At 46.0% G+C, this 12,525-nt stretch overlaps 1 protein-coding gene across 6 annotated transcripts in view; it reads right to left on the minus strand.

Moving 5' to 3' along the window:
• Positions 1 to 12,525, minus strand: part of PDCD6 (programmed cell death 6) — a 36,934-nt gene that overhangs the window by 7,441 nt on the left and 16,968 nt on the right. For all 6 annotated transcript variants that reach the window (XM_068127992.2, XM_068127993.2, XM_078785014.1 and 3 more), the window contains one exon: positions 9,072 to 9,133. In XM_068127992.2, the coding sequence (XP_067984093.1) occupies positions 9,072 to 9,133 (62 nt within the window). The remainder of the gene's footprint in view (positions 1 to 9,071; positions 9,134 to 12,525) is intronic.

The following is a 12,525-nucleotide window of genomic DNA, read 5'->3' on the forward strand; positions in this document are numbered from 1 at the left end:
AGGTCATGTGGTCTGATGAGACCAAAATAGAGCTTTTTGGTTTAAACTCCACTCGCCGTGTTTGGAGGAAGAAGAAGGATGAGTACAACCCCAAGAACACCATCCCAACCGTGAAGCATGGAGGTGGAAACATCATTCTTTGGGGATGCTTTTCTGCAAAGGGGACAGGACGACTGCACCGTATTGAGGGGAGGATGGATGGGGCCATGTATCGCGAGATCTTGGCCAACAATCTCCTTCCCTCAATAAGAGCATTGAAGATGGGGCGTGGCTGGGTCTTCCAGCATGACAACGACCCGAAACACACAGCCAGGGCAACTAAGGAGTGGCTCCGTACGAAGCATCTCAAGGTCCTGGAGTGGCCTAGCCAGTCTCCAGACCTGAACCCAATAGAAAATCTTTGGAGGGAGCTGAAAGTCTGTGTTGCGCAGCGACAGCCCCGAAACCTGAAGGATCTGGTGAAGATCTGTATGGAGGAGTGGGCTAAAATCCCTGCTGCAGTGTGTGCAAACCTGGTTAAGAACTACAGGAAACGTCTGATCTCTGTAATTGCAAACAAAGGTTTCTGTACCAAATATTAAGTTCTGTTTTTCTGATGTATCAAATACTTATTTCATGCAATAAAATGCAAATTAATTACTTAAAAATCATACAATGTGATTTTCAGGATTTTTGTTTTAGATTCCGTCTTCCACAGTTGAAGTGTACCTATGATAAAAATTACAGACCTTGTCGTGCTTTGTAAGTGGGAAAACCTGCAAAATCGGCAGTGTATCAAATACTTGTTCTCCCCACTGTATATATATATATATATTTGCGGATTTGTAATTGTTGTAAATATCACCCTCTGTAAGTGTAATGAATTCTTGTAAATATCTCCGTTTGGTGTGTAAAGGTCAAAGGTCGTCCTCCTAGTTAATCCATCGCATACACACAGGCCACCATATACCCTTCTAAATAGTTATTTCTTTATTATGTGTATTAGTTTAAGGTTGTGTTTCCCATTAGTTGACTCTACATTGCACCGAATTGAAATAAGATAGATTCCCTTTCATTCCCAAAGCCTCCATTCCCAAAGCCTCGATTGCCAACTGCATTCGCCCTCCATTGAACACGCGGTCGGTTCGGAGAAGAAAGGCGTGTCTCCGCCCTCGTCATCGGAGGGAGGAGTGAGCCAGCCCCAATCAACCAACCAAGGATGAGGGGTTTGGCTTGAGAGGGCGGAGACAGAACGACCGGGGAGGTTCGCGAAGATTCGAGGGTGTGGCCTATATAACCCGTCACGCAACGCCCCCACCAGAGATGCGTCAGAGTTGGCATTCCACCGGGAGAGAGTTGAGTGGAGTTGTTCAGTTCAGTGGAGGAGGAGCAGTGAGGTTGAGCTCAGTTGAGGAGGAGAGAGTGAGACACGTGGAGAGGAAAGCGAATGAGAATCGGCACGCCCTGCTCGCGATACCAACCAGCACTCTGAGAACAACCAGTGCGTGCACGCGAACATCAACGTGCCGCGGTCTTCGGATCTCCCTGTCGCCCGTTCTGTGAACCAGAGTGCGAGGAGTCGGAGCTGTCACCTCCAGCCCTGCCGTTTGCACGAACCTGAACCTCCTCATCCCTCCACCCATTCCTGCCATTCCATCCTTTTGTGTATGTGAGTTTGTTTTGTGTGTCTTGTCCCTGGGGTATAAGTAAGTCTGTATAAGCTAGAAATTGCACTGTGTCTTCTGGTCCTTCCATCCTTTGTCTTTATTTTCTTATCTTTCCTTCTCCTTGGTTACTTTTCATTGTGTACATAATAGTTAGTAATAAATTATATTTGTTCTTCCTACTTTTGCCTTCTTCTTCTTCACATCCGTTCGTCTTTGAGGTTTCCACATTGAACCCCTGTGGCGCGATTTTGGCCAACGTTTCGGAATCGGGTTAGTGAATGCTAATGACTCGAACTTCGGGTTGCTAAAAACTGCTCGGCAACTAGACCATCTAAAACCAGGGTTCGAGCAGGGGAGTCTCTCCCCTGCTTCGCTGTCAGGAGTGGCACTCAGGTCCTTGGGACTTTTCATAGACCAAATACCCTGGCTGCTCCCGACCGGAAGGAGCGTTGGGACTTCAGGACTCACGTCGGTCAGTCATAGACAAGGGGATTAATCCCCCCTTCTTAAGGGGAAAAAGGCCGACGTAGAGATCCGTAACAATATATATATACACACACACACACACACACAGTAATACCCCGGCCTACATCATTAATTGGTTCCATAAGCCTCGTAACTCGGTTTTTGACGTAAACCGGGAGTAATGTCTTTAAAATGCCTTAAAATGAAGGCAAACACCGTAATTCGTAAAACTAGAGTAAATAACTGGAGGAGGCTGCGGCTTCGCCCTGAATCTTTGCCGCTCCCCGTCAGGAGTCCCTCCGTTGTTTTCTATCGGTCGGGTCTTCTCCTCGAACGGGGTGACCGGCACGGACGTGTCGACCGTGAGCTGGCTTGTGTGCCGAGTGGCTCCGCGGCCCGCTTCACCACGGCATGCTTTACCCAACGTGTCCGAGCAGTTTCACCGGTGGTCGTGTCGTGTCGTCTGTGAGGAACGAACGAGCTCAGGGTTCCGTGAACCAGGCCGCCCCGGGGATCGACGCTCGCCTCCGAGTCGTAGGCGTGCCCCGTCTTTCCCCGAGCGGCCGAAGTTGCTTGCTTCTTTATTTTTGGACGATGCGATGTACGCAGAAACGACGACGTACAGGCAGGCATTTGCAAATCCATGCACATCGATCGGTTCTTTCAAGGATACGCATCAACAACAACTTGCTACTCCCTGCACCACAGATGTCAATTTCCAAACAATTTACCTACTACTCCCTCTACCTAACTTTAAACTACCCTCCCCGGGTATTCGTGAAGGGATCCATCCTCCCCCATCCACTCCTTCGCACCATGCACTCCACACCACTCAATCCACACTACTCACTCCACACACCAAATATTCTCTCCATTTATCCACTTGCACCCCATGCAAGTAAATCACTCAACACCATTACAAATGTCCTCGATACACCACTCATACACTTTCTCCGGTCATCCCAGACCATTGCCTCATTTCACCAAGTTCAACGATAACCAGATTCTCACACACAACCATTCTCGACCAATGCCTCATTTCTCCAAGTTCATTCCAAAGATCCTCATTCAATTCCTCATTTGCACCTAGAGCTCATCCTCATACTCACACACATGATACACCAAGATACACCAAAAGCGGCCTCAGCTTGATGTCGCCGGTGCAATTACCCCCAAGCATTAGCGTTAGCCGCTCCTTCGCGACTTTGTAGCCTGGCATGGTTCTCTCCTCCTTCGAGATAAAGGAAATGATGATGTAGGAGTGACGTAAAGTCGCACATAATGACGTTCGCTGAACTGAAATTTACTCTAGAAGAGTGGCGTAAAGTCGGATTTGACGTAGGTCGAAATGGCGTAAAACGGGGTATGACTGTGTGTATATATATATATGTATGTGTATATATATATATATATATATATATATATATATATATATATATATATATATATATATATATATATATATATATATATATATATATATATATATATATATACACACACACACATACACCCAGCCCTGGTGTTGGGCAAGCGGCTAGGGTGAGGGCTTAGGATCCTAGGGTTCGAATCTCGGTCAATCGCTGAATTAACGCCAGGGGCTTGACTCAGCCTGTCATCCTTCCGAGGTCGGCAAATTGAGTACCAGTTCACTGGTAATTCCCTGTTTGTCGTAAAAAGGTGACAAAAAGGGTTGGCGTCAGGAAGGGCATCCGGCCGTAAAACATTGCTTCAAAAAGGGGACCAAAAAACAACAACAACCACGGTCCCCGAAAAAGGCGAACCCCCGCTTGCGGGGAAAAATGGCCTCTAAAGGTGGTTATTTTATATACGGTATATATATCTGTGCAGCGTCTGTCCTGTTGTCCTGTGTCGTCACTGAACTACTTTCTCAAACTTTTGTGAAATCGTACCAAACTTCTGGTATGCACATATCTCTCCCATCGGTATGTCCTAAGGGTCATTTGTTTGAAAAACTTTCCAATTTTTTTTTTTTCGAATTTTTTTCGGAAATCTTTTTTCTTCCCAATTTCAATTGTTTATAAAATGTGATATCACGTATATTACAAATACATTTGTGCAAAATAATTGTTTGAATTACGATTGGTTTAAACCATGACAAAACGGCAACTCGGGTACAGTCATTTATCTCTATATCTACACATCTGGGCAGTGTCTGTTGTCACTTAACGACTCCCTCAAACTTTTGTTTCCGTGGTTGTGAAGTGTTTTTAATAACGTTGTGGTGGTTTTGAATGACGAGGTGGTGAGGTATTTTAAATTACGTGGTGATGAGGTGTTTTTAAATGATGTGGTGGTGGGGTGTTTTTAAATCACGTGGTGGTGAGGTGTTTTTAAATCACATGGTGGTGAGGTGTTTATAATTACGTGGTGGTGATGCGTTTTGAATTAATTGGTGGTGAGGTGTTTTTATTACTTGTTTTATGGCTGTGAGGCGTTTTGAATTACGTGGTGGTGAGGTGTTTTGAATTACTTGGTGGTGAGGTGTTTTGAATTACATGGTGGTGAGGTGTTTTAAATTACTTGGTGGTGAGGTGTTTTTATTACTTGTTTTATGGCTGTGAGGTGTTTTGAATTACTTGGTGGTGAGGTGTTTTTATTACGTGTTTTATGGCTGTGGGGCGTTTTGAATTACTTGGTGGTGAGGTGTTTTGAATTACGTGGTGGTGAGGTGTTTTGAATTACGTGGTGGTGAGGTGTTTTAAATTACTTGGTGGTGAGGTGTAATCGTCCCAAATTTCCAGTCTGCACCTACCCCTCCCCTATGTATGTGCTGAGGGGTTCTTTCTTGAAAAAAAAACATTCAACCTAAATCTTCAACCTAAATTGCCTATTAAAATGTAATATCACAAACACAACAAATACATTTGTGCAAAATAATTGTTTGTATTATGATTGGTGTAAATCATGACAACGCAGCAACTCAGGTACAGTCATTTTCCTCAGCTAAAATAAGCCCGTTCCTCAGTAACGACGCTTGGTGAGGCGAGCGCAGCGAGCCGAGCCAAGCTAGTATATATATATATATATATATGGGAGCGTACGCTGGATCAGCATGTCGCTGCGTCCTTGGACGACTCCTCAGCACCACCCCGACACACACCACTGCTTGTGCTACGGAATGAGGTGTTTTTTTACGGCAGCCGGAGTGCAAATCCTGCCTCCATCCTCCTTGAGAGAGGACCCAGTACCCTGGTACTCATTTCGCCAACCTCAGAAGATTGACAGGCTGTCAACCCCACCTGGTATTAATTCAACAGCTGAACGGGATTTAAACTCAGTACCTTAGGATCCCAAGTCCGCCGCCCAAACCAAACAATGAAATACCTTGACTGAGAAAGAATTGTATAAATTAGCATGCTCCGAGTATCGCGAAGAAGAAGAACCCACCTAGCTGCAACTCAGTAGGGACTCTGTATAGAATAAGATCATATATGTGTCTCCATACGAGGTGGGAACCCTGGTGTTGGGCTAGCGGCTAGGGTGCCGGCCTAGGATCCTAGGATCCTGGGTTCGAATCCCGGTCGATCGCTGAATTAACGCCAGGGGGGTTGACTCAGCCTGTCATCCTTCCGAGGTCGGCTAATTGAGTACCAGTTCACTGGTAATTCCCCGTTTGTCGTTAAAGGCGGCAAAAAGGGTTGGCGTCAGGAAGGGCATCCGGCCGTAAAACATTGCTTCAAATAGGGGACCGAAAAACAACAACAACCACGGTTCCCGAAAAAGGCCAACCCTCGCTTTGCGGGGAAAAATGGCCTCTAAAGGTGGCTTATATATACGAGGGGTGAAGCTATGCTAATTAGGTAGGGCTTAAGGATAACTCCCAGTGTATAATTGCCCCTGTGATCTTCCCTCCATCATTATTACAATTAAAAAGCCAGTAAAACAACAACAACTATAACAAATGGACTCAGTTGCTCACAGTGCCACCAAGTCCGACCAGCTCGGCACATATGCCGATCGTGCCAACCAAATCCCGCCTCACGACAGCCGACGTCATCCGAACATTCCCGAACAGATTGGACTCTGCCCCTGACGACTCGTGGTGAGGAGACCACGCCCCAGGTTTCGTGATTGGTGGAGGCGCAATGGATGATGGGATAGCGCTCGGTGATTGGACAGTGTGACGTCATCGTGGAAGATTTGAGAGCCGAAGGGAAAAAAAGAAAAAAAAGATGCGTCTGTCTCGTCTAGAGTGGACGCTGTGGTTTCAGGTGCGCTGGTGAGGACACGTGTCGGGGCTTTGGGACTTTTGCAACGTGGAAGGAAGAGGTGTTGGTTGATTGTTCCCTGCAGAGAAGGAGGGGGTCACGAGCGAAACAGAGGGATCCTGCTTGCTTGCCTCACGCCGGCTGCTGGCTACGGGCGCGACTCCGTGCCATTTTGTGCGTTTCCCACGCGGTGGTTCGAGGCGACGACCAGCAAGCCTTACCAGCCATTTGGGGACGCAAAGCTGAGTGTCGGCCGATTACCACAGCATCATTTATTTTCTTTTACTTTCGTTTTCCCCTTGTTTGTATACGAGGCTGTGTGGAGACGTCTCAATTTAGGAAAGTTTTTTTTTACCTCACATACATTTTATTGTCTTTGCATTTATTTTCATTAAATCATTATTTGTAGAATCTTACTTTTCTTGTATTATCGATTTTGCTGTCTCGTCTTTGTGTTTTTTGTATACAGGATCGAGGCTTGTGAAAGAGCTAGCATTTATCACACAAAAAAAAAATCAAACAGACACACAAAGTATATAATAAGGGGAGCGGTCAACAAGATGGGGAGAGAAGGGTAAACACACAAACACAACATTTGAGAGCAGGGACATCGGGAGATCTGTGGGAGGGAGAGGGCTTGGGGGGAGGAGGCATGGGAAGGGGGTAGAAGTATAAAACACAAGGACACTGCAAGGACTTCCAGGAAAGAAGTTGGTATTTCAAAAAAGTGGATTTGGGGTGAAATTAGCGGGAGTATAAAAGATCAAGGTTTTGGATGGGGGAAGATAAGAGATGGCGGTGAACAGCTGTTTTAAAGACCTGGAGGGAAGAGTTGGATTGAAGAGAGTGAGGGAGTTTGTTCCAGAGGTGGGAGAAAAGAGGAATGAAGGAGTGAAGGGGAGCAGAGAATCTTGATTTTGGCAATTCAACCATAAGAGGGTTGCAGGCAGATCTTGTGCGACCTGTATGAATATTTAGGGGACAGAGCCCAGAGAGAGCTGGGGGAGCAAGGCCGGAGAGGAGTCGGTAGAAGACTGTTTGTGGGTTTGGATTAACCCCTGCGTGTGTTTCCGATCAGGCAAGACTTTGAACCTTCCCGCGCATGTCACTACCGCCAAGTTGGGTATACGCTTCAGAGCAAAGCTCGTTTCGGCCATTCGTCCTCTTGGGGTCTTAACCACGGGGACACGACAATATTTATATTTATTTTGATGAGGACTACATAGTCCGTAAAATATATAAATATGTGATGTACAAGCTCCTCCGTGAGCTTTAGATCACCGTTTAGTGGAAAAAAACCACAAATAACTCCAATAGTGGGGCGGCTTAGCCCAAATATTCAAAAGAATTGTGCATTTTGTGATACAAGCACCAAATTTGGCACAAATGTACATTAATATGTTGCGAACATTTTCAGATATTGGGCCACTTGAAATTCCGTAATTTTTTTTTTCAAATTTTTTCAAATTTCGTAATTTCAAATTTTTCGGGTGACACCGTCACAATTTCGGTCTTCGAGGCCGGCCGATAGGCAAAGTGTGACCGGAAGGGACGAGGTTCTCCTGACCACGTGGCCCTCGATCTGGGAAGCGAGAGGCGTTGCATTAGTGGACGCGCCCCTCACGCCCGACTTTTGGGCGGCCCCGGCAGGCCGTTTGTTTTGACGTTCCGTGACAGGCCCCGCACCCCCACCTCCGGGCCGACCGGAAGCTTGTGCTGAGTACATCGTACCTGAACAACTCAGTGAGGCAGAACACAGCAGTGCACACCAGGGTGACCCCTTCAGTGCATAAACCAATTAACCTGTCCACTGCAGGGCATATAGAAATGAAGTTATTTTCTGCATATAATAATAATATAAGTTCAGTTCTATATAACAATTTCTGTTATCACCACTACCACTACAACTACCACTACTACAAGCTTTGTCTGGAATTTTGTGGACTAACAGACAAACAGACATACAGACAAGCTGGGATCAAAACATTACCTCCTTCCACCATTGAGTGTAGAGGTAAACATCATGGAAATTATATCATGCCCTAGATTTAATTCATGCTTACCCGTGTATTTGCTTCACTGGTTCACAAGGTCTTTTGCATACATGTAATTCAGACTCTCGTCTTCATTGCTGACCACACAATGTTCGCAACATATTAATGTACATTTGTGCCAAATTTGGTGCTTGTATCACAAAATGCACAATTCTTTTGAATATTTGGGCTAAGCCGCCCCACTATATCGGCCGGCCTCGAAGACCGAAATTGTGACGGTGTCACCCGAAAAATTTGAAATTACGAAATTTGAAAAAATTTGAAAAAAAAAATTACGGAATTTCAAGTGGCCCAATATCTGAAAATGTTCGCAACATATTAATGTACATTTGTGCCAAATTTGGTGCTTGTATCACAAAATGCACAACAGGTTTGCTATGCTGCTACACTACAACCCTTTTACCTAACCTGCATGTATGATCTATTTGGCTATTGCCCAAGCCTCAAGATCCATACTCATTTAGACAGATATTATGAGACATTTACCTTCTGAACATAAATGCAGAGGAGACATATGGCTTGATGTCCCCTTCAATGGAGAGTCTACAGGAAGCATCACTCTGCCTGTCTGAAACGTGCCTGTTATCACCACTACGAGTACAAGCTATGGCAGTTTGTGATGAAATTCTGTTTAACAGTTCAAGGCCCCTCATAATCTGCATTTTGAGCCTCACCATTGGACAGGGCCTGCTGGAGCTCAACTGCAGAGAGAGATCCACTCCTATCTTTGTCCAACCTGCATTCCAGGCAAAAAGATAAAAAGATTCAAAATTCATCAATCAAAGCGAAATAATCCAATTTTGCTGTGAAAACGACAGAAATGAAGCAACAAACCAACTTACTCCATTTTGTATGAATGTTATATTGATGGGTACTAATACTACCCTTCGTGCAATTCGTTAAAGTGATTCAACATCTCTGCTACTTTAACGGCCACAATTCCCACATTTTTATTGTGGGATCAGTCGAAATGAGTTTTACTCCGTCTGGAACCCTGGTGTTGGGCTAGCGGTTAGGGTGCCGGCTTAGGATCCTAGGATCCTGGGTTCGAATCCCGGTCGATCGCTGAATTAACGCCAGGGGGGTTGACTCAGCCTGTCATCCTTCCGAGGTCGGCTAATTGAGTACCAGTTCACTGGTAATTCCCTGTTTGTCGTTAAAGGCGGCAAAAAGGGTTGGCGTCAGGAAGGGCATCCGGCCGTAAAACATTGCTTCAAAAAGGGGACCAAAAAACAACAACAACCACGGTTCCCGAAAAAGGCCAACCCCCGCTTTGCGTGGAAAAATGGCCTCTAAAGGTGGTTATATTATATATATTTCCACCCACTGGCTGGCCAGGCCGAACATTCAAATGAAAGCAGACTCTGGCATGATGGTTAGAGCATCCACTTCGAGTCTGGGAGGTCAACAGCGCTGGTTTCTTGCTTGACGCTCAGCTTGAAAAAAAGGATTGGCATCCATGAGGAGGAGGAAATTCCTGGTTAGGAAATATCCCATGGAGTGCGGTGGGAAAGGTGACAACACGATTGTTGTGGCATCGTTGGTACCCAGAGTATTGTGGGAAGTGATGGCACTTCCCCAAAACTCAGTGGCTGTGTTTGTCTCATCTAACATTATTGTGTTGTTTTGTGTTTTTTTCTGTATGTCCATGCGTGAGATGGGTGTTTGGCAGCTCGACTACAAGCCTCAGATCCTGCTTTAAAAAAAAAAAAGAAATAGACATTTGACCAGGAATTTGTAATTTTTTGAGGGTGCGGGCAATAACTCGAGTATGCCTCACAAAGGAAACTGTGGGACCTTCACCGGCCAACTAATGATAGCAGATGGGACACCGCACACGATTCCTCGCCCTGCCTATGAAACATAAATCGGACAGTTTATAGTCGAGTTAGGAATCAAATGAGCTCTGAGGGGTGGTGGGTTGGGGGAGGGGTTGGGGTGAATGGATGGTGGGAAGGGGGGTTGGGAAACGCCATTGTCTCTGTCTTTTGATTAAACCAGTCAGTGAAGCGACGGGCGAGATTGAAATGAAAACGAGAAATGTGTTACAACCTGCACAGAGAAACAGGTCGAATAGACCACAGTGGTGAAGTAATAAAACATTTGGTAGTCAGTTGATGATGTAAGCCTGGTGTTGGCTTCGCGGTTAGGGTGCCGGCTTGGGATCCTTGGATCCTGGGTTCGAATCCTGGTCGATCGCTAAATTAACACCAGGGGGGTTGACTCAGCCTGTCATCCTTCCGAGGTCGGCAAATTGAGTACCAGTTCACTGGTAATTCCCTGTGTGTCGCAAGGGGCGACTAACAGGGTTGGCGGCAGGAAGGGCATCGGGCCATTAAACATTGCCTCAAACAGGGAACCATGATTGTCATGGGGCCCGCAAGGCTAACCCCCACCCTAGCGGGGAAAATGGCCTTAAAACGATCATTCATTCATTCAGTCAGTTGATGATGTGAAGCAGCCAAACTTGAAGGCTAAGCCGTAGCGGCACGTTCACGGGCCACTCCTGCAGGATTCGTTGGCTGTCGTCGTGCTGCGGGCCAGTTTGTGCAGAACAATAACATATATATATATATATGGAACTGTGTGGTGCAGGATCTCTGGCTCGCTCCGGTGAGATCAATTGGCTATCTTATCAGAATGCAAACTGCCCCCAGTGATTCACGACCAATAAATAGACCTAACGGCACTTCATAAATGATGAAATTTTCCCATATGCTGGTTGAATTTATCATGATCTACAGACTCAGACACAGTGAACCAACACGGCAATTTTGGTTCACCAATTTAATAACAGGACGACTAATTGGTCCACCAGTGAAGCGACAGGGAGGCTCTGCTCGTATTCTAGTAATGTCGGTAACTACTGGAGGACAAGCTGAGCTTGGCTCACATGGGCGTGGCTTCAAATCAACAGGTAACTTTCGCCCGGTGTCGGTACGGCGTCGTGTTTCAACAATTTCTGAGGCTTGTTTCCCAGGTAGTGAGCATGTTGGTCAATTATGAACGCTGACGGCTCGAAGTGGCCTTTACAAACAACATATTTTGAATGAGCATACGTTTTGATATTGAATTTGGATACAACAACACAACATGCATTTTAAGACCATTTTCCCTGCTGGAGCGGTGATTCGCCTTGCGGTCCCCATGACAATCTTCTCCATTTTGCCCTATTTTCTGCATCTCTCCTTGTTAACCCCCTTGCCCGCATTTCTTCTTCCACCATCTTTAGCCAAGTCTTTCTCGATCTTCCCCGTCCTCTACTTCCTTCTACATTCATTTCCATCACTCTTCTCAACCAGTCACTTTCATCCTTCCTCAACACATGACCAAACCATCTCAACCTGTTCCTCTTCACAGCATCAATGACAGGCTCTATTCCCATCATCTTTCGCAATTCATCATTTGTCTTCCTCTCTCTCAACGATACTCCGCACATCCACCGGACTTTTCGCATTTCCACCCTTTCCAGCCTTCGTTGCTGCTCTTCGTTCATCACCCATGTCTCGGTCCCATAAATCATAACACTTCTCACACATGCAGCATACACCTTTCCCTTCAGCTTCAACGACACTCCCCTCCTCATCAGCATGCCACTCAGTTCCCGAAACTTCTTCCATGCACATCTCACTCCAGCAACCGTTGCCGAGTCTGATCCACCTTCTCCATTCAGCATGTCTCCGAGGTAGCAAAATGTTTTCACACCTTCCAGCTTCACGCCGTCTCCAAGATCCAACTCGACATTTCCTCCATCTGCAGCTCCCTCTGTGCACACCTTACATTTGAATGTAGCTGCCACACTGGTTAATGACCCTCTCAGACCACTATATTTTTGATGAACCCACTCAGCGCACATTGTACATTGAATGGAGTTCACTCCAACACCCTTACTGCACACAGCACATGGCCACTTCCCAGTTCTTTCCACCTCACCACATGATTTACCACTTGCCATCACCTTCGTCTTTCCGATATTCACCTTCAGACCTTTTGTCTCCATACATTCCTGCCACTTGTTCATCTTTTCCTTCAGTCCATCCATACTTTCCGCAATCAACACCAGATCATCTGCATACAACAACTCCCACGGTAAACCCTCCTTTACGTTCTGAGCCAGCACCTCCATCA

This window comes from Myxine glutinosa, chromosome 9 (assembly GCF_964187855.1).
Source record: "Myxine glutinosa chromosome 9, kmMyxGlut1.1, whole genome shotgun sequence".
In the NCBI taxonomy this organism is placed as follows: Eukaryota; Metazoa; Chordata; class Myxini; order Myxiniformes; family Myxinidae; genus Myxine; species Myxine glutinosa.